Source organism: Taudactylus pleione, unplaced genomic scaffold (assembly GCF_031769625.1).
Source record: "Taudactylus pleione unplaced genomic scaffold, aTauple2 ptg000006l, whole genome shotgun sequence".
NCBI lineage: Eukaryota > Metazoa > Chordata > Amphibia > Anura > Myobatrachidae > Taudactylus > Taudactylus pleione.
Genome location: NW_028284409.1, coordinates 3,159,996 through 3,183,469, shown reverse-complemented (window position 1 = coordinate 3,183,469; position 23,474 = coordinate 3,159,996). Strand labels below are relative to the sequence as shown.

The 23,474-nt window shown below is 42.9% G+C and overlaps 1 protein-coding gene across 1 annotated transcript in view; it reads right to left on the bottom strand.

The window, feature by feature from the left end:
* Positions 1 to 256: 256 nt before the first annotated feature.
* The window catches only part of THEMIS (thymocyte selection associated), a 97,763-nt gene continuing 74,545 nt past the window's right edge, over positions 257 to 23,474 (bottom strand). Inside the window, exon 5 of the mRNA XM_088451904.1 lies at positions 257 to 316. Coding sequence (XP_088308030.1) covers positions 257 to 316 — 60 coding nt within the window. The remainder of the gene's footprint in view (positions 317 to 23,474) is intronic.

Here is a 23,474-nt window from a genome sequence, read left to right as displayed (position 1 = left end):
CGTAATCGCAGCTGTGATCGCAGTAGTGATGGTAGTGAATCAGGTACAGTGTAATTTTTCTACATGCATATTTGTTTCATAGTCTGTGCTGCAAAAATAAGATTCTGGCATCAGACTCCCTAAATGGTCATGTAAAAATATTTAGCAGTGAAAATAATATATTGCAGTGCAATATATATTATGAATAAGTGCAGCTGGCATAAACTAAATATCTAACAAAGTAATGTAACTTCTGCAAAGCTGCCCTACTGGCAAGCTACTTTTCAAAACGTCCTCTTTGACTTGAAGTTGCTTCACTGTTCTCCTGTAATTTCACCTGAAAGAAAAGTAATGAGCATTAAATGTACATTATTTCCATATACACTGATTGATGAAGACAAGCAGGCAAGATTTATTCATGGCAATTATAGACTAATCACTTCGAATTTATTAAGACTTCTATCCAGAAAAGACCTAATTACATGAATCCCATTGAAATGTGCTTGAGCTGTCATGGTGGATAGTCATGCAGTATAATACGACATGCACCTAACAAAGTATAAAACAAAAAACTTATAAATTGATTCAAAACCAAATCATAAATATAAGATTTGTACTCATACTTCCAAAAAAGTATGTACAGAAAGTGGGGTGTTCAGGAGAAAATGTTTCTATAGGAAACTAAAAATGTGTCTCCAACATAGTTATGCCCTCCACCTCCCCTCCTGACATAGAGTCTGATTAAGTAAGGATCGCTATTACGTTTGCAGCTGCAAATTCGCGCGGGACGTAGCGGCAAAAACATGCTAAGGCTTGCCAAAGCTCAGCCGGCATTAAGACACCCAGTACTGCTTTTTCACATCCGTCCAATGTCGCTCTTCTGCGTAAACATAGGTACCATCGATACACATCACACAGGTATGCAGCATTTACTCCAGGTCTGACCAGCTGCAGAAACTGCATATCTCCTCGCACGCAGTAGGCTCTCAAGCTGCATATGCATTCGCAGTGGCTAATTTATGCACACCCAGCAATGGCGTTCAAACGGACAGGCACGTCTGCGTTATTTCAACCACTCCCCCATCACCACCTCCAATTGCTGACAGCCTGTCACTCATTCTGTGATGGATTCTTCTGTGCGTCGCAGCGCATGCGCAGTGCAGCTTATACGCATGTGCAATGGCTAACAATCGCTAAATCTGCGCACGTAGCTGCATTAGCGATCCTTACTGAATCGGGTCCTCTTCTGGGGGCAGCCGATGACGTGGAGGTGCGACATTGAAGAGTCCACTGACGTCACTCATGTCCCAGCCCCCAGATACACAGCTGGGATCAATGTCTGCCAATCCCAGTGATTCCAGTAACTGCACACCCCTTGAACCCGCCATTACCTATAATTATTGTTACCTATAATTATTATTCCTGTATTATATTGTATTGTATTGTGTTGTTCTGTAAGTCGCTTGTCTACAACTTGTTTATGTACTTTGTAAGGCGCTGCGGAACATTTGTGGCGCCATATAAATAAATGATAATAATAATAATAATTATTGATAGCCACAAAATTGTATTGAAGAAATGCTCCTGCTCATGTAATATCAAAAAAACAGCCAGGAATTTGATTCGAATACATTTAAAATAAGAAATAACAGGAAAGAGCAAAGCAATGTATCAAACAGAGTGTTAGTCAATTAAATAAAAAAAAACTTGCATTCTTTGCATAATATTTTAAATAGAGGTTTGCGCGGAACCTCATGTTTTGGTTTTGGTTCTAATTAGGGATGAGCGGGTTCGGATTTCTGAAATCCGAATCCCCCCCGATCCAAGCCGGGAACCGAGTCCGCCACATTCCGTTCCCGGAACGAGGCAAAACGCCATCATCCCGCTGTATGATTCTCGTGGGTTTTGGATTCTATAAAGGTCCCGTGATCACCGCCATTTTTCATTCCGGCTATGGAGCGTGCAGACTCGGGAGCTGTTGGCTACTGTGAAAACTTTTATATAATAATAAAGTACTTAAATTATATACATTACATACTGGGCTGGCTGGCTACTGTGAAGAGGGAGGGCTGTAGTGCTGTGTTGTCCAGGGGTGCTCTGTCCTTCAGGGGTGCTCTCTTCACCCACTTCCACTGTGAAAAAAAAAAATTTTGTGTGCATGCCGTGTTAGTCACACCTGTCATCGGTGTACGTAGGTGCCCATTGGTGCTGTGCTCCTGTCTGTCAAGGGGCTGCTGCCCAAAAATAAAAATATTTTTTACAGGGGCTGCCCTGTGTGGTGTAGGGGTACGTTGCCCTTCATCAAACTAATTTTTACAGGGGCTGTCCTGTGTGGTATACTCTGCCCTTTATCAAAATATTTTTTACAGGGGCTGTCCTGTGTGGTGTACGCTGCCTTTCATTCCAAATAATTTTTACAGTGGCTGTCCTCTGGTGTAGGCTGCCCTTCATCAAACTAATTTTTACAGGGGCTGTCCTGTGTGGTGTACGATGCCCTTCATCAAAATAATTTTCACAGAGGCTGTCCTGTGTATTGTAAGTAGCCCCTCATCAAACTAATTTTTACAGGGGCTGTCCTGTGTATTGTAAGTAGCCCCTCATCAAACTAATTTTTACAGGGGCTGTCCTGTGTGGTGTACACTGCACTTCATAAAACTAATTTTTACAGGAGCTGTCCTGTATGGTGTAAGCTGCCCTTCATCAAACTAATTTTTGCAGGGGCTGTCCTGTGTGGTGTACGCTGCCCTTCATTAAATTTTTTTTACAGGGGTTGTCCTGTGATGTACGCTGCCTTTCATCAAACTAATTTTTACAGGGGCTGTCCTGTGAGGTGTATGCTGCCCTTCATGAAAATAATTTTTATAGGGGCTGTCCTGTGTGGTATACACTGCCCTTCATCAAAATAATTTTTACAGGGGCTGTCCTGTGTGGTGTAAGCTGCACTTTATCAAAATAATATTTACAGTGGCTGTCCTGTGTGGCATACACTGCCCTTCATCAAAATAATTTTTACAGGGGCTGTCCTGTGATGTACACTGCCCTTCAACAAACTAATTTTTACAGGGGCTGTCCTGCGTGGTATACGCTGCCCTTCATCAAAATCATTTTTACAGGGGCTGTCCTGTGTGGTGTATGCTGCCCTTCATCAAAATCATTTTTACAGGGGCTATCCTGTGGTGTATGCTGCCCTTCATCAAAATAATTTTTACAGGGGCTATCCTGTGTGGTGTATGCTGCCCTTCATCAAAATAATTTTTACAGGGGCTGTCCTGTGATGTACGCTGCCTTTCATCAAACTAATTTTTATAGGAGCTGTCCTGTGTGTTATACGCTGCCCTTCATCAAAATCAATTTTACAGGGGCTGTCCTGTGTGGTGTATGCTGCCCTTCATCAAAATCATTTTTACAGGGGCTGTCCTGTGTGGTGTAAGCTGCACTTTATCAAAATAATATTTACAGTGGCTGTCCTGTGTGGCATACACTGCCCTTCATCAAAATAATTTTTACAGGGGCTGTCCTGTGATGTACACTGCCCTTCATCAAACTAATTTTTACAGGGGCTGTCCTGTGTGGTATACGCTGCCCTTCATCAAAATCATTTTTACAGGGGCTATCCTGTGGTGTAAGCTGCCCTTCATCAAAATAATTTTTACAGGGGCTGTCCTGTGTGGTGTATGCTGCCCTTCATCAAAATAATTTTTACAGGGGCTGTCCTGTGTGGTGTACGCTGCCCTTCATCAAAATAATTTTTACAGGGGCTATCCTGTAGTGTATGCTGCCCTTCATCAAAATAATTTTTACAGGGGCTGTCCTGTGTGGTGTATGCTGCCCTTCATCAAAATAATTTTTACAGGGGCTGTCCTGTGTGGTGTATGCTGCCCTTCATCAAAATAATTTTTACAGGGGCTGTCCTGTGTGGTGTACGCTGCCCTTCATGAAAATAATTTTTATATGGGCTGTCCTGTGTGGTATACACTGCCCTTCATCAAAATCATTTTTACAGGGGCTATCCTGTGGTGTATGCTGCCCTTCATCAAAATAATTTTTACAGGGGCTGTCCTGTGTGGTGTATGCTGCCCTTCATCAAAATAATTTTTACAGGGGCTGTCCTGTGATGTACGCTGCCTTTCATCAAACTAATTTTTTGAGGGGCTGTCCTGTTTGGTATACGCTGCCCTTCATCAAAATAATTTTTACAGGGGCTGTCCTGTGTGGTGTACGCTGCCCTTCATCAAAATCATTTTTACAGTGGCTGTCCTGTGATGTACACTGCCCTTCATCAAAATAATTTTTACAGGGGCTGTCCTGTGTGGTGTATGCTGCCCTTCATCAAAATCATTTTTACAGGGGCTGTCCTGTGTGGTGTACGCTGCCCTTCATCAAAATAATTTTTACAGGGGCTATCCTGTGGTGTAAGCTGCCCTTCATCAAAATAATTTTTACAAGGGCTGTCCTGTGTGGTGTACGCTGCCCTTCATCAAAATAATTTTTACAGGGGCTATCCTGTGGTGTATGCTGCCCTTCATCAAAATAATTTTTACAGGGGCTGTCCTGTGTGGTGTATGCTGCCCTTCATCAAAATAATTTTTACAGGGGCTGTCCTGTGTGGTGTATGCTGCCCTTCATCAAAATAATTTTTACAGGGGCTGTCCTGTGATGTACGCTGCCTTTCATCAAACTAATTTTTATAGGAGCTGTCCTGTGTGGTATACGCTGCCCTTCATCAAAATCATTTTTACAGGGGCTGTCCTGTGTGGTATACGCTGCCCTTCATCAAAATCATTTTTACAGGGGCTGTCCTGTGTGGTATACGCTGCCCTTCATCAAAATAATTTCTACAGGGGCTGCCTGTATGGTGTATGCTGCCCTTCATCAAAATAATTTTTATAGGGGCTGTCCTGTGGTGTAAGCTGCCCTTCATCAAAATAATTTTCACAGGGGCTGTCCTGTGTGGTGTATGCTGCCCTTCATCCAACTGATTTTTGCAGGGGCTGTCCTTTGGTGTACGCTGCCCTTCATCAAAATAATTTCTACAGGGGTTGCCTGTATGGTGTACGCTGCCCTTCATCAAAATAATTTTTACAGGGGCTGTCCTGTGTGGTGTAAGCTGCCCTTCATCAAAATAATTTCTACAGGGGCTGTCCTGTGTGGTGTATGCTGCCCTTCATCCAAATAATTTTTACAGGGGCTGTCCTGTGTGGTGTACACTGTCCTTCATCAAAATAATTTCTACAGGGGCTGCCTGTATGGTGTACGCTGCCCTTCATCAAAATAATTTTTACAGGGGCTGTCCTGTGTGGTGTACACTGCCCTTCATCAAAATAATTTCTACAGGGGCTGCCTGTATGGTGCACGCTGCCCTTCATCAAAATAATTTTTACAGGGGCTGTCCTGTGTGGTGTACACTGCCCTTCATCAAAATAATTTCTACAGGGGCTGCCTGTATGGTGTACGCTGCCCTTCATCAAAATAATTTTTACAGGGGCTGTCCTGTGTGGTGTATGCTATCCTTCATCAAAATAATTTCTACAGGGGCTGCCCTGTATAGTGTATGATGTCCTTCATCAAAATAATTTTTCCTGGGGTTATTCACTCCATAAAAATAAAGCACTCCATAAAGAAAATGGAGGACAAAAATTTGGAGGATAAAATAAGTAAAAGATCAAAAACCACTTCCTCCTAGTGCTGAAGCAGCTGCCACTAGTCATGACATAGACGATGAAATGCCATCAACATCATCTGCCAATGCCGATGACCAATGTCATAGTAGAGGGCATGTAAAGTCCAAAAAGCCAAAGTTCAGTAAAATGACCCAAAAAATAAATTTAAATTGTCTGAGGAGAAACGTAAACTTTCCAGTATGCCATTTATGACACGGAGTGGCAAGGAACGGCTAAGGCTCTGACCTATATTCATGACTAGTGGTTCAGCTTCACATGACGATGGAAGCCCTCCTCCTCCCGCTAGAAAAATGAAAAGATTTAAGCTGGCTAAAGCACAGCAAATAACTGTGCATTCTAAGAAGATATCACAAATCCCCAAGGAGAGTCCAAGAGTGGCAGCGGTTGTGATGCCTGACCTTCCCAACACTGGATGGGAAGAGGTGGCTCCTTCCACCATTTACATGCCTCTGCAAGTGCTGGAAGGAGCACCCACAGTCCAGTTGCTGATATTCAACTTGAAGATGTCACTGTTGAAGTACAACAGGATGAGGATATTGGAGTAGCTGGCGCTGAGGAGGAAGTTGACGAGGAGGATTCTGATGGTAATGTGGTTTGTTTATATCAGGCACTGGGGAAGACAGTTGTTGTCTGTGGGATGAAAAAGCCCCTTGTCATGCTTGGGCAGAATACTAAAAATTCCACCTCTTTGGTCTGGAAATATTTCTATCCAAATCTGGACAACAACTGTCTTGCCATATATAGCATGTGTAAAGGTGTAATAAGTAAGGGTAAGGACATTAACCACCTAGGAACATCCCCCCTTATACGTCACCTGCAGCGCATTCATATAAATTACTGTCAAGTTCAGAAACTGTGGCTAAGACCATAAGCAGTCCATGGACACCTAAATTCCATTGTCCTGTTGTATCCAAGTGCCTGCAAACCACACCGTCAACTCCCTCCTTGTCAATTTCCTCCTCAATCAGGATCAGAAGTAGTCCTGCAGGCCATGTCACTAGCATGACTGACTCCTCTCCTATCCGGGATTCCTCCGGAGGATCCTGCATTGCTATGCCTACCGCTGCTGCTGTTGCTGCTGGGAGTCGTTTATCATCCCAGAGAGGAAGTAGGAACACCACTACTGCTTTTACTATGCAAATGACCCTCCAACAGCTCTTAGCGAGGAGGATAAAGTACGACAGCAGTCATCCTGTTGTAAAGTGGATAACTGAGGCATTGACAGCTATATTGGTGTTAGACGTGCATCTGGTATCCACCATTAGTGCAGTGGGATTTAGACAATTGATGGAGGTAGTGTGTCCCCAGTACCAAATCCCATCTAGATTCCACTTCACTAGGCAGGCGATACCGAGAATGTACAGAGATGTCAGAAAAAGTGTCCTAAAAAATGCGGCTGTACCCGATGTACACTTAACCACGGACATGTGGACAAGTGGAACAGGGCAGGCTACGTTGTGTATCCACGATTTTAGTAAGAGGCACACCGCCCAATAGCTTACTCCACTTAGACTCTCCTGGGGATTTGTGATACCTGACAATGCCACCAATATTGTGCGAGTATTACATTTGGGAAAATTCCAGCACGTCCCATGTTTTGCTCACACAATAAATTTGGTGGTGCAGAATTTTTTTTTAAATGACAGGGCCGTGCAGGAGATGCTTTGGGTGGCCGTAAAATTTTGGGACACTTTCACCATTCAGCGACTGCGTACCAAAGACTGGAGTGCCAGCAAACACTCTTGAACCTGCCACGCCATCACCTGAAGCAAGAGGTTGTAACACGGTGGAACTCAACCCTCTATATGCTTCAGAGCATGGAGGAGCAACAAAAGACCATTTAAGCCTATACATCCACCTATGACATAGGCAAAGGAAGGGGTATGCACCTGACTCAAGCACATTGGAGAATGATTTCCGTGTTGTGCAAGGTTCTCCAGCCCTTCTAACTTGCCACACGTGAAGTCAGTTCAGACACTGCCAGCTTGAGTCAGGTCATTCCCCTCATCAGGCTTTTGCAGAAGCAGCTGGAGAAAGTGAAGGAGGAGCTAAGATGGAGCGATTCTGCTTGGTATGTGGGACTTGTGGATGAAGCCCTTCATTCGATTTGCCAGGATTCCAGTGTGGTCAATCTGTTGAAATCAGACCACTACATTTTGGCCACCATGCTCGATCCTAGGTTTAAAGCCTATGTGGTGTCTCTCTTTCCAGCCGACACAAGCCTGCAGAGGTCCAAAGACCTGCTGGTGAAAACAGTGTCAGCTGAGCGGAACGTGACACGTCAACAGCTCCTTCTTCATTTTCTCCCGCCACTGGGGCTGCCAGGAAAAAACTTAGGTATCCTAAGCAACCCACTGGCGGTGATGCAGGGCAGGCAGGACCAAGTTTGGACATCTGGTCCGGTCTGAAGGACCTGGCAACAATTTCTGACATGTCTACTGTCACTGCATATGATGCTGTCACCATTGAAAGAATAGTGGAGGATTACATCGGTGACAGCATCCAAGTAGGCATGTCAGACAGTCTGTACCTGTACAGACAATTTGGAGGCCTCTGTACAAACTAGCTCCATTTTACCTAAGTTACCCCCCCCTCCAGTGTGTACTCCGAAAGAGTGTTTAGTGCAGCCGGGAACCTTGTCAGTGAAAGGCGTAAGAGGTTGCTTCCACAAAATTTGGAGAAGATGATGTTCATCAAAATGAATTAACAATTCTTCCAGAAAGCACTGAGGGACCTGTGGTGGTGGATTCCAGCGGGGGTGAATTAATACGCTGTGAGGATGAGGATGTACACAACACTGAAGAGGGTGAGGAAGCGGTGTTGAGGACAACATCTTGCCTTTGTAGAGCCAGTTTGTGCAGGGACAGATTAATTGCCAGCTTGTTTTGTGGGGGCCCAAATGAACTGATTATTTCAGCCACAGCCGTGTGGCAGACCCTGGCGCTGAAATGATTGGTTTGTTAAAGTGTGCATGTCCTGTTTATATGACATAAGGGTGGGTAGGACAATTCCATCTTGCACCTCTTTTTTTTCTTTGCATTATGTTCTCTTTGGGGCCTAGTTTTTCAACTGCCATCCTGTCTGCCACTGCAGTGCTACTCCTAGATGGGCCACGTGTTTGTGCCGCCCACTTGTGTCGCTTAGCAGTCATCCAGCTACCTCGGTGCATCTGTTTGGCCTAAAAACAATATTGTGAGGTGTGAGGTTTTCAGAATAGACTGGAAATTAATGTTATTGAGGTTAATAATAGCATAGGAACAAAAAAATTCTGTGATTTTAGCTTTTTTTATGCTTATTTCCAAAATAAATATAGATCCAAAACCAAAGCACGAAACCCGGAAGGGTGGTTTTGGCATAACCAATCCAGATCCAAAACACAAAGAAAGATCCAGATCCAAAACACAAGACACAAAAAGTGGATGATGCACACCCCTAGTTCTAATTTATCATCATGTTTTGGTTTTATTTTTGCCAAAACCACCCTCACATGCTTTGGTTTTGGATATGGATTTTTTTTTTAATTGATAAAACATATATACAATTATGTAATTTGGGGTTCCTATAGTATTATAACCTCAATAACATTCATTTGAATTCATTTCCACTCAATTTTGACCACCTCACAGCTCACAATATTGTTTAACAAAATTTCAGTTTAAAAGAATATAGTGTAACACATTTATAAAACATTGGAACACCTCAGTGGCAAACAGGATGACAAGAACTACATCAGATCAGAGGCCTGAGGTCAGATTTTGACAACCTTTTGGTCCTGGCGAAGTGAATAAAGGACTTGATCTACAAGTCCAACATACTTAATAGAATAATTTTGTTTCATCTCCTTCTTCAGTTTCTCTAGCTGCTTTTCCAGTAGTTTTATTACTTGTAATTAATATCATTACTTAAAACTTTAAATGGTTTTAGTAAATTGCTTAAAACAGAGAGTATTATCCAGTGTGCTGGGTACATTGCCCCTCTTCTCCCTATGTCATGGCTTGTTATGTAGGTTTGGATGGCTTGTTGCTGTTCCTCCATTTGCTGGCAAATTGAACTGTTCTTGCAGCTGCTGCAGTCTTCTACATGTGATTACTGAATGCCAAAAATGTCAAGAAACTTTCCAGACCATAGAAAGCATCTCCAGCATGCCCCTTTAAATTTTTTTTAAAAACTTCAGAACCACCAAGTTTTATTTTATGGGCAAAACATGGGATGTGTTCAAATTCACCTAGTTGTAATGTTCTCACAATGTTACTTGCATTATCATAAATGACAAATCCTGAGGAGAGTTTTAGTGAGGAAAGCCATTTTGCTATGATATCCCTGAATTTTTGAACAGGTTGACATTGGCAAGCCTCTTAGTGAAGCCGGTAATACAGAGAGTAGCCTGCCTGTGAATGAGTTAGGTTCTGCTGCTGCTTATGGAGATACACCCACCCACTGGGCTGTCACAGTTATGTAATCTTTGTTGACTAGTACTGCTTGTCCACATATCTGTTGTTATGTGGATAGTGGGAACAATGGCATTTTCTAGGACAAGAACTAGTTTTTTAATGTCCCAGGATAGATGAAGAATTGCTGTTCTGGTTAAATTAAATCAAAATAGAATTTGGTAGCGGGAACACAGGACCTCAATTAACTGTCTAAAGCCACATGCATTGATGGCGGATATTGCACGCAGCTCTAATGCTAACCCAGTCAGCATTGCTTCAGTGATCTGCTGTGCAATTGGATAGCAGCTTTCACACTTGCTTCCTCTTGCAAATGGTTGTTTCATAGTCAATTGTTGTTTGAAACAAGTCTTCATGGTTTCCTTCTGGGATGAAAGACTCACCCCTAGCAGCAGCCCTAGTGTGTAAGGATTATTTGGGGGAATCCTGTATAGGAGAGGAGTCAGTTAACTGCTCAATGCAGGAGGACTATCTCTAATCATTAATGAGGAGATTGATGAGGAAGGCGTTGGCTATGGAGATTGCATGTGCTGTGATCTATCCATGCTGCTGGCAGGTGATGCTGGACTGCTACTTATTATTTTTTTACAGGAGTTTTGAGATTTTCCAAAAATGGTACAAATGGCTTGATAAATGTTGTCAGGATTTGGGTAAAAATAATTCCACATGAAAGAGGTGGCATTTTTGGTTTTATGCCCAGGCATGAAATTGGCCTTCTTCTTATCACTGGTGGCTGACTTAATTTGACACAAACAATGATTAACATCCTCATTAGTGTCAGATGCACAAATATTCTCTTCATCATTTTGCACTTCTACAGTAGCATCTTTAATTTCTAAGTTACCATCTTTACTTTTACTGCTGCTCATCCTCACATTTGCAGAGGGTGTGGCAATGGTGAAAGGAGGCTTCTCTGGGAATACAGTGTCAGAAATGTCAGAATCACACATAGCTGTCGTTACCTCACTTACTCTTCTCAGGGATTTGTGGAGTTTGTGAAACCACAGTTTGTTATTCAGCCTTAGTTTTGGAGAACTGATTTACCTGTTTTAAAGGTGATGCATGTAGACTTACAGTGAGAAGGTGTTGCATGTGAGGTTTGGCCCCAGCACCACTCGCAATGGAAGGCCATGGCCTGAGCCTTTCCTTGAAACTCTATGGGCCAAATGTAATAGGGTGAGAGTTTAGAAAAGTGAGAGTTTCTGACACTTTTTAAACTTTGCCAATGTAATAAAGTCCAAAAACAAAGTAACAGAGCAAACTTGCATGTTTTTTTAGACTTAAAAAACTTTCACGATTTAAAATCTCATTCAGATGTTTTCCCATTTTGAAGATAAAACTCAACCAATGTGAGAGTTTACTGCTAAACTCTCACATTTTCTAAACTCTCACCCTATTACATTTGGCCCCAAGTGTCTAATGAAATGTTGGTGATTTTACGTTTTTCGGCAATACATTTTCCCTTTATTATTAGAGGTGTTTTCTTTAACATTGTGAAATATTGTTTAATTTCAGATGCCCTTTCTTAAACTTACTTTTTTCTGGTCCACCTTTAGTAGATGTTAAAGTACTATCATATCTACTGGTACTGGTTGCTGCTCCTGCTCTTCTATTGACAGATCATTATCAACTCACAGCACTTCTACTATAAGGGTGGCATCCTAATGACTTTATTTTTTTAATGCACAAGTTTTAAAATTGTATTTTTTAGTAAAAGTACCTGAACACACAACACAGTGCCTCACAGCACCCCTAGTATAAAGGTTGCACCCTAATGGCATTATATTTTTTAAGATACAAGTTTTAAAAATGTATTATTATTTTTAGAACAGTACCTGAACACACAACACAGTGCCTCACAGCACCCCTAGTATAAAGGTTGCACCCTAATGGCATTATATTTTTTAAGACACAAGTTTTAAAAATGTATTATTATTTTTAGAACAGTACCTGAACACACAACACAGTGCCTCACAGCACCCCTAGTATAAAGGTTGCACCCTAATGGCATTATATTTTTTAAGACACAAGTTTTAAAAATGTATTATTATTTTTAGAACAGTGCCTGAACACACAACACAGTGCCTCACAGTGCTCCTAGTATAAGGGTGGCACCCTAATGATGTTATATTATTTTAACATAGAAGTTTTATTTTAATTATGTTTAACAGTGCCTGAACACACACCACACTGCCTCACAGCGCTCCAATGGCATTTTTTTTATTACACAGTGACCCTTTAAGTTAAACACTGTGCTCCTGTTCTAAAGACATTGTTTTTAAATGACAAAGTGCCTCTGTAGGCTTTAACACAGTGCTCGAGTCCACTCCTAATGGTGTTTTTTAATTCTGCAGCCCACCGTCCCTCTACACATACAGCGCCCTTTAACACAGTGCTCCTGATCTTTTTTTTATGACAAAGTGACCCTGTAGGGTTTTTGAACACAGTGCTCTAGTTCACTCCTTCTAATGGCATTTTTAGTGCCTAACAGTGCTGAAGCCCACAGTACACAGTACCTATATATATATATACAGTCACAGTGCCCTTTTTACACAGTGCTACTAATCATCTTTTTTCTTATGACAAAATGCCCCTGTAAGGTTTTTAACAGTGCTCAAGTCCACTCCTCCTATTGGCGTTATTTAGTGCCTCACAGTGCTGCAGCCCAGTCCCACACCTTTTCCCTCTGGTCACCTGTGTGAAATGGCGTCTGATCACAAGGGAGGGTCTTTAATATGCAATCTAAAACATGCAAGATCTGATGTGGGGAAGATAACGTTTTGCCTTGTTTTGAGATCCAAACATGGCGGGTAGACCCGAGCCCCAGTTCAGTTAGACTTTGAATCCTAAGTTTGGGAGTGTTTGGTTTCCATGGATACCAAACCACACATCTTTAATTCTAAATGAAAGTAATTGTCTTTTTCAATTTTCCTTAGGATGGTCACTCTTTGCATGTAGTGACTCTACTTCATCAGGGGTGTTATAGTTGTGTGACAAAGCATGTAGGATTGCCTTCTTGCTGTGTTTGGATTCAAACTGCAATGCTGTTTGGGTGAAAGTTCACTACTTCCAGTCTCCGGATATGGACCCTAAAGTATGGATGATCATTGCATAGTTGTGGAGGTGCCTCCATTGCAACATGCTTTGTGATGGTATGCAAGCATCATTTGTAAACCATTTGATGGCTTAGTCATCAACGGTTTACTCATGCATGTGAGCAAATGAGTAAGATTGTTTATGCAGATGCATAGTACCACTTCCAAAGAGACAATCACAGTGTGGTGGATTTTGGAAAAACCATTGGAAAAGAAAAAAATGCAATAGTGCAACCATGACTTACCTAGTATCAAATAAAACATTACCATCAAAAAAAAATTATTGATGGTTATAAACCATTGGATTCTGGTGTCCATTCCTACTCAGAAGTGTTGCACACTTATGATTTGCATTTGGGAGATGTACCATCACAACTGCCAAGAAAATATCTTTTTACTGAAACTTACTATATGTAGTTTTTTAAGTGTGTATTATCCTCACTTGTAAAAGCAGATGTTAAGGTTTGCTGTGTGTTTATTTAATGTGTGGTAAGCAGTGGTGGTGGAGTTTGAGGGTGGTTACTTTCCTGATTTGGGTTTCCAGTTTCCTCCAGACGTCTTTGAGTTGTGATTTACAGGGAAGTACTGTGCCTGTTTTACTCTGCATGTTTTAATTACCTCATTTCTATTTGCCTATTTCTATTTTCTAATTCTTCTCTTTTCTATTCTTTCTCCTTCCTCTCTGAATTTTCTTTGGTAAATTCTTGATTATTTATTCTCTTTGCCCCACTGCCCCTTCCATTCATTTTCCAACTTTTCCTCCTTTTCTTTACCGTTTTTTTTTATTCTGTAATACATGGCTCACCCCCGCTTCTCTGTGCATCTGCCCACTTCTGTGACGATGCCCAGGTTGGTGCACTGGGCATCCGTTCGAGTCACCTCCGGCTCCCCACTATGACCATCTGCCTCTTAGTAAGTGGCAGATCTCCCTGCAGTGTCTGTGCTCAATCACGGATAGTGCAGCAGGGTGCCCAGGCATTAGGGTTGTGGCTGTTGTCCATCTGATGGCCTCCAGGCACCAGAGATTGTGGGGCCAACAAGCAGCAACCATTTTAGGGGAGCCAGCACCATCATGTAGTGCGCCAGCTCCTGCCCATTTTTTGCTCCTTAAAAAGGGCATAGTGCTAAGATTGCTTAGCTTGGGGCTGGCCAGGCTCCTGAACTGGCAGCTGGCCAGTTGCTTGCCAGTCGCTTAAGGAGCCTCCAGCGAGGATGGCTTTTCCATCCTTGCCATTTTTCCATGTTTTAGTCAGTGATCATTTAGTTTTATGTCGGATTCCACGTTCCAAGCTGGACCAATTAGCTAAGTCCTGATATGTTCATTGCCTACAGTAAGTGCACTGATTATTCAATTGTGCTGGCTTCAACTTAGTTGTCTCATAGGCCCTCTATATGGCTGGTGCACACAGATGGTTACCTACTTTATCGATTACAGTTTGGGTCCGTTTTGAACTGTTGCATCCTGCTCCTTGGTTTATCCCATTGTGATTTTGGCACCCATTCCTTCAGAATAGGTTCTGGCATGTTGGCTTCTGTGGCGGGTCTTTCTGTTCCTCAAATAAAGGTAATTGATAGGTGGAAATCTAATGTGTATAAATGTTACATTAGATTTCCATAGATTTCCAAGTGTCCTAACTTGAGGAGTAGCCACTTGTCACTTTTGGTGGGGGTGAGGGGACCAGTTAGGGACAGCCAGGATGTGGAGCTGCCCAAAACATCCTTAGGATGCTCTGGGCAGTGCGATACATCCCGGAGCTGATGTCATAACTAGAGATGAGCGGGTTCGGATTCCAGAGATACGAACCCACCCGAACTTAGGGAATGTGAGTCAGATCCGAGCCAGCTCGGGTTTTCCCGTCTGACCCGGATCTCAAAACGAGGCAAAACTTCATCATCCCGCTATTTGGATTGTATAAAAGGTCCCACGATCACCACCATTTTTCATTCTCGCTGTGGAGAGTGATGAGAGAGGGGGCTGTGAATGTGCTGATGCTGTGCATAGGGGCTGGCTACTGTTGTCATTGTCACTCAGGGGCTGGCTGCTTATGTCCATAGGGGACATGGATGGCTGTTGTCCATATATAGGGGCTGGCTGGCTGTTGTCCTGTCCACTCCATAGAGGCTGGCTGTTGTCCATATAGGGGCTGGCTGGCTGTTGTCCTGTCCATAGGGGCTGGCTGTTGTCCATAAAGGCTGGCTGGCTGTGCTGCTGTGTTGTCCAGGGGGTGCTCTGTCCATCAGGGGTACTCTTCACCCCCAGTGTGAACATTTATTTTTTCTGTGTGTGTGCACGTTAGCCAGACTTTTCAGCAATGTAGGTGCACAAGGGTGCTGTGCTGCCTGTGTCATTTATCAAGGGGCTGCTGCCTCTTACAGGGATGCTCTTCACCCCCAGTGTGAAAAAGATAAAAACAATTTTTTGTGTGTGCGTGTTAGCCACACTTATCAGCAATGTAGGTGCACAGGGGTGCTGTGCTGCCTGTGTCTCATTTATCAAGTGGCTGCTGCCTCATTTAGGGGTGCTTCCCCCCAGTGTGAATAAAATGAAAACTTTTTTTGTGTGTGTGTGTTAGCCACACCCCCAGTGTGAACAAAATAAAAACATGATTTGTGTGTGCGTGTTATCCACACTTATCAGCAATGTAGGTGTGCAGGGGTGCTGTGCTGCCTGTGCCATGGCCCCTCTACCTGAATTTCAGTGAGTCAGAGGGGGCAACTCATGCAACCATATTCCAGAGTGCAGCTGCTCCTCCTATAGCCCAGGGCAGAAGATGTGTAGGGAGTGTGGTGATGATATGGATTAAAATAGAGCTCACATCCACTAAAGTCGACAATGAATCCCAATCTAACAGGGAGCGCAGCTGTAATTTATACACAACACAGGATGGGATGATTATATAGGCTTGGGTGATGGTATAATCTGGGGTGATGTATACATCATCTACTTCACACAATACTAATTTGCCCCCGTTGGAATCCACCATTACAGGTGCCTCTGTAATTTTTGCAGGTAATTGATGGTAAAGGTCTTTCTCGTAGAATTTGTAGTTCATTTTAATGGACAGCTCAAGTAAAGCAAAGGCAGTTTTGTGCAAGGGCCTGAAAATTGCTTCTTTTTTATATCAGTAGTTATTTACATCTCTTTAGATCTGTGTCCATTGGGAAGAAAAAAACAATGTCTTCATCCCTTCTGGGATGAAAATCCACCCCCAGCAGCAGGCATGGCATTCAAGAATTCTCAAGAAAGACACAACATAAGACTTAAACCTTAAATCTTAAATGTTGCATTTGCTACTCTGTTCTGCTTGTCCACAATATCTGCTCCGGTTAAGTGGACAGTGGGTACAACGGCAGTTTGAACTGAAGCCCACTAACTAACTATGGAGCATATTCAGACCCAGACGCTAAGCTATGTTCACACGCAGCCAAAAGGGGCCGGGTATGCAAATGCCGTGATTGCACTGTCTGGTGGAAGGGCGCCCTCTATGCCTTAGAGAGCAAGAGCGAACGCACGCCAGTATAAAGACGCCCACCTTTCTTTCTTAGCACATGTCATCTCCAGGAAGTGTGTGATTAATCAGTGACATTGAGAGCCATCGGAGCTGCACGCAGTGCTTGAGGTAGACCCTACCCCACCACAAGCACTTCAATCAGTGCTGTATAAAATACAACCAAGTGATGTGTACAATGACGCTCCTTTGCTAATTATGCACACCCCTAAAACTCCATTTAGATGCCCAGACATGCCTGTGTTCGCACATCCACTCCCCCGTTCACAAGCACCTTCCCCTGTTACCACCCACAAACGCTACTATGTCACTCAAATTAGCGTCGTCTGTGTACTACGAGCGCACAATTCCTGAGCGCAGTGAGTGACTCGCGCATGCGTATATATTGATGCATATGCATGCGCAAATGTGTAATTATCGACCATAGCGTGCATTCGCGGCTTAGCGTCCGGGTCTGAATCAGGCCCTATGTTTTTTTAATGTCCCTGTACAGGTTTGGAAATGCTTTTTCGGAAGGTTTGCAAAGGTTTATTTAACAGTCAATTGTTTTTGGAAAGCACTCTTCCTGGTCCCCTTCTGGGATGAAAATCCACTTCTAGCCACAGAAGCAGGCGCAGGATTATCAAGAAAGACACAATGTAAGGCCTTAAATCAGGGGTAGCCAATTTCGGTCCTTGAGAGCTATTAACAGTTCACGGTTTCCAGACCACCTAGCTGGTGCACAGGTGTATTCATTACTCAGTAAAACATTTGAAAAGATCCACAGGTGGAGTTAATTATTACACTTGTGATTCTGTGAGGAGACCTGGAAAACATGTACACTTGGTAGCTCTCGAGGACCAGGGTTGGCTACCCCTGCCTTAAATCATAGATCTTACGCTAGTCCACATATCTGTGCTGGTTAAGTGGCACTTTGAGATCACTAACTAACTATGTTTTTTGAATGTCCCTGTACAGGTTGGGAAATGCTTTTTCATGTGGAATGCACTATTAGAAGTCTTCCTGGTCCCCTTCTGGGATGAGAAAATCCACTCCCAGCAGCAGGCATGGCGCTCAAGGTTTCTTCTGGGGCAGGGACTGATGTGAATGAGTAAAATATTTTTTTGTAAATGCCTCCTCCCCTCCTCTCCTCCCTCATAAATTTACTTTAGAATAAAAAAATTAAATTAAATTTACTACCAAACCCTTATTGTCCCTGCATTCAACTACATACATACTCCAACTCCCTCAGGCCTCTTTTGAATAAGAAAAAAATGTTTCCTGATGTCCCATGTTGGAAGTTGAACTGCCATGTATTTGTGACACCCACTGCTGCCGCATAGCTTAGTCAGTCAGCTAGCTTGGTGCAAATTTTGGGCCTAAACTGGATGAAAACAATATAGTGAGCTCTGAGGTAGTCAAAATTGACTGGAAACAGGTGGAAATAAATGTTGTTGGGGTTTATAACACTGTAGGAACAAAAACAAGCCCATTTTATGTGATTGTAGCTCTTTTTATGATTTTTTAAGAAAAAATCTAGATCCAAAACCAAAACCGAAAAACAAAACATGGAGGTGAGGTTTTGGAAAACCAAAGCAGATCCAAAACCATAACCAAAACACTGGGGTCAGAGCACATCTCTAGTCATAACTAGAGATGAGCAGGTTCAGTTCTCAGAGAACCGAGGCCACCCGAATTTAGCATAACCGAGTCAAATCCAAGCAGGCTCGGAGGTTCCCACCTTACTCGGTTCTCGAAACCGAGGCAAAACCATAGAGACTGAAATCTCGCGGTTTGCAAGCTTTCGTCTCTATGATCAATGTAGTATATAAGGGACCACGCGACAGACGCCATTTCCACTCCGGCTATGTAAAGTGAACAGGGAGGGTGGGCAGTATAGGGCTGGAAGAGTACTGGTGCTATCTACTGTGTCCTGGGCTGGTGACTGCTGATCCATTCTGGTCTCTGGTCACGGTGCGGTCACTGTCATTGTGCTGTCTGCTGATCCATTCTGGTCTCTGGTCACAATGCTGTCACTATCACTATCACTGTGCTGTCTGTGCTGATCCATTCTGGTCTCTGGTCACGGTGTTGTCTGGTGATCTATCTGGGCTGTCTGCTGTGTCCTGGGCTTCTCCTGTGTCTATCTCTGGGCCCAAGTTCTGGACTCCCAAAAAAAAAGTAAACAAAAAAAAGTGTATTTTTAAGTTTTTATATTTTTCTGTGTGTGCATGAGTGTTAGGCAGGCTTAACCACAGTAGCGCACAAGAGCCAGCCAGCAATGCACGTTGCACTTGCAACCTTGTGCTGCCCGACTCCAGTCGATCTTAAAAAAAAAACAATACAAGTGTCACTGTCTTATATATTTTTTTCTTCTGTGTGTGCGTGGGTGTTAGGCTTAACCACATTAGCGCACAAGATCCAGCGACTACAGTACAGTCATGTTCAATCAAAAAAAAAATAATACAAGTGTCACTGTCTTATATATTTTTTTCTTCCGTGTGTGCGTGGGTGTTAGGCTTAACCACATTAGTGCACAAGATACAGCGACTACAGTCATGTTCAATAAAAAAAAACAATTAAAGTGTCATATTTTTTTCTTGTTTGTGTGGTTGGGTTTTTGGCTTAACCGTAGTAGTGGACAAGATCCAGAAAGTAATGCAAGTTGCAACCTTGTGCTGACAGACTCCAATCGTTCTTAAAAAAAAAAATACAATTAAAGTGTCATATTTTTTTCTTGTTTGTGTGGGTGGGTTTTCGGCTTAACCCCATTAGTGGACAAGATCCAGCCAGCAACGCAAGTTGCAACCTTGTGCTGATAGACTCCAGTCGTGATCAATCGTTACTCTGGGGCCAAGTTCTTCTGGAGCTGACAAAAAATATAAATCATCATTTGTCGTTTTTTCTAATATTTTTGTGTGTGCGCACGACTGCACGTGTGTTAATTTTGTAACCGCACCTTGGCTACACTATTGGTGATTGTGACACTGCTTCTAGACTGCAGAAAAAATATGGAGGGCTGTCACATTACAGGAGAGCAAGGCCAAGAACCACATGTTGTAGCTGCCGGTAGCAGTGCAAGGCCGTCAACTTCCTCAACCTCTAGTAAGGCCCATGCCCCAGGGCTTAAGTCACGCCATCGATATGGTAAAGCAGGTTTTACTGAAATTAAGAAAAAAAACTTGAAAGGATATTTGACTTTAGATAAACAAAAAATTGGCAATATGCCATTCACTACACGAAGTGGCAAGGACAGGATAAGGCCTTGGCCTTCTTACTTTATGAAGAAGACTGCTGATTCTGATAGCCCTTCTGCTTGTAGTAGTAGTGGTGGTGGTCCAATTAAAAATGTGAAAGTTGTTAAGACAGCTCCGGAAAAACCAACTGTCTGCCCTGAGAAATTGAAATCACAAATCCCCGAGGAGAGTGCAAGTGTGTCCGCGGTTGACATGTGTGAGCCCGACCTAAATACTAGTGCACTGGAGGATCCTCCAAGTTCCAACATTTGTGTGCCCTCTGTAAATGTGGGGAAGGGCAGTCAACATATTGCACATGTAGTCATTGAGGATGAGGATGTGGAATTACACATGGAGGAGGAGGATATTTTGGTGGATGAAGGTGCTAAGGATGATAAGGATGTTGATGATGAAGATGTTGGTGTTGGTGATGAGGATGTTGATGCTGAGGATGTCCTTTGTGTAAGTAAGGCAACAGCTGTTGCCCATGGTTTGAAAAAGCCAAAGCCCATTGCTGTCATGCCGGAACAAAAGACAAACAAATCTACTTCTCACGTGTGGAATTATTTCCATCCCGATCCGGACAACAGTTGTCAAGCCATATGAGCCCGTTGCCATGCAAGAGTGAGTAGAGGGAGGGACCTAAACCACCTAGGAACCTCCTCCTTTTTACGTCACTTGGAGCGCATTCATCAAATATCAAAGTGTATGTTGCCAAGTTCCAAAACTCAAAACGTAACAACAAGTCCAGCGTCACCTACCTTCTCCCTCTCTGTGAGATCCAAGCGCCTTCGATCTCCAACACCAACACCTGCATCATCATCTACATCCTCATTCGTGATCGTAAGTAATTTAAAAAAACATTTGACTATTAAACAGTTCTTTGATAGAGGAAGTAAGTATAACAGCTGTCACCCAGTTTCACAGCGGATCACTGACGCCATGACGGCTGTGCTAGTATTAGATGGTGAAACAATAAAAAATGAGGCTGATAGTGCAAAAGGAGGATGAGGGGGAAATTTGAGTCCTAGCTGACGCTAATGTGGATGTTGATGATAAGGATGTGGTTTGCGTAAATCAGCCACCAGTGGCTGATAAAAAGAAAGCCAGAAAACCAACGTCTTGGGTGTGGAATTATTTTAATCTAAATTCTGACAACAGATGTGAAGGCATCTGTTCCATTTGTAAAGCCAAAGTTAGCAGAGGAAGGGACGTTAACCATCTAGGCACCCCCTCCCTGTTACGTCATTTGCAGCGAGTTCATGCAATTTGTTTAACAAGATTATAATTTGTCAATTAATAACAAGCAGTCCAGTATCAGCTACCAGCAGTTTGGACCAGTACATGCAATCTCCACCTCCAACACCCTCATCATCAACCTCCTCATTAATAATTGAAGGTAGTCCTTCCAAAAAATGTTCTGTGGGGCCCAAACAAACCAAGGAGTTTAGCCACGAAAGTGTCATTCCTAGTGGCTAAAGTGCTTGGTTTGTTAAACTGTGCATGTCCTTTTTAATATACCACATAAGAGTGGGTGGGAGGGACAATTCCATCTTGCACCTCTTTCCTTTACATTTGGCACAATTTGGGGCATTGCCGACTGACATTATTATAGTTTATTAAACTGCCATCCCGTCTGCCACTGCTGCGTGGCAATGTTTCATAGATGTCTGATATTTTTTTAAACTGCCGTGTGTTTGTGCCGCTACTCTGTTGCTTACTTTAGCCAGCCAGCTCAGTGCAGCCTTTGGCCTATATTGGTGAAAAATAGTGAAATCAATATTGTGAGCTGTGAGGTGGTTAAACATGCCTAGAAATGCCTGAAAATCATTGTTATTAAGGATAATAATACTATAGGAACAAAAACAGGCCCAAATTATGTGGTTTTAGCTGTTTTTATGATTTTTTGCAAAAAATCCAGATCCAAAACAAAAACCAAAACACGAAAACAAAACACGGAGGAAAAAAATCCAAAACCAGATTCAGATTCAAAACCAGGGGAGATCTAGATCCAAAACCAAAACCAAAACATGGGGGTCGGCGCACATCTCTAGTCATAATGCTACAGGCTTTGGGGGTAAGGACGGCACAGGGTGGTATAGAGCCCTGTTATGGCACTGATATTTTGTAAATAATAAAACACATTAACTAAATATATTTATTAACCTATAAGTTTCTATCAGTTGTATTATGAAATCAGACATACTCATATGGGCTTATTTAATTACAATGGCAGCTAGAATATGATTAGCTGGATAACAGTATTTGTATACATGTAGTGTAAACTTGATGCACACCCACTGGAAAACATTTGATTCTGTAATTGAAAAATCCAGTCAGTCAGTATACATTTTCTCTAGTATCTTAATTTATATAGAGGTTAGCCTTTCTGGAAATGTACATTTAGACAGCTTACTACAATACAGTTTAAAACCTAAATCAGAATGTGTGTTGTTCAAAACCTTGGATCACATGCCATAAAGTGATAAAGTGAAAGGTATTTAATTATTTCAAGTAGGTGTTATTAGCGGAATGGGTATGAAATCCCGGCAGTCGGGATGCCTGCTGTCAATATATAGCGACTGCGGCATCCTGATGCTCAGGATCCCGACCAGGATACCCTCCCCCATCTACCCCCTAACCTTAACCCTCTGTTTCAACATCCTAACACTAACTCTCCCCCACCATATCCTAACCCTAACCCTTCCCGTTACTGCCTAAACCTAACACTCCCCCCTTGGTGTCTAAACCTAACCCTCCCCCCTTACTGCCTAAACCTAACTCCCCCCCAGTGGTTCCTAACTCTAACCCACCCCCAGGGGTATCTGATCCTAACCTGCCCCTTCCGTAGCCTAACCCTAACCCCTCCGTGACGCCTAAACCTAACCCTCCCCCCCGCGGGTAAGGCCTAACCAGCCCCACTATTCTCACGTTCGGCATCCTGGCGTTCAGGATTCCAGCGTCGGGATGTCACTTCCTGTTATATCTGCAGCCGGGATGCCCAGGGCCGGTTCTAGACATTGTGAAGCTCAGGGCGAAAGTTCACAGTTTTTGTAGATGACGTTCCTCTGCGCCCGCTGAAAGCACACACGCTTCCGGAAAGGGGGCGTGTCCTTGCGGAACACCCCCAATTCATCACACTGTGGGGCTTCCCCCAAGATCTCCCCTCGTGGCGAATATTTGCCATGTGCAGTAATGCGCCTTACACAGTAATGCCCTTTATAAACATATTATGCCACATGCAGTAATGCCCTGTATAACACATTATGCCACATGCAGTAATGCCCTGTATAACACATTATGCCACACGCAGTAATGCCTTGTATAACACATTATGCCACATGCAGTAATGGCCTTTATAACACATTATGCCACATGCAGTAATGCCCTGTATAACACATTATTTATTTATTTATTTATTTATGCCACATGCAGTAATTCCCTTTATAATACAGTATCCCCAATTCAAATTACGCCACACATTAGTCCCTTATTCATGTTATGAGACACAGTGGTGCCCCTTTTACACAATGCCCAAATTAGTGCC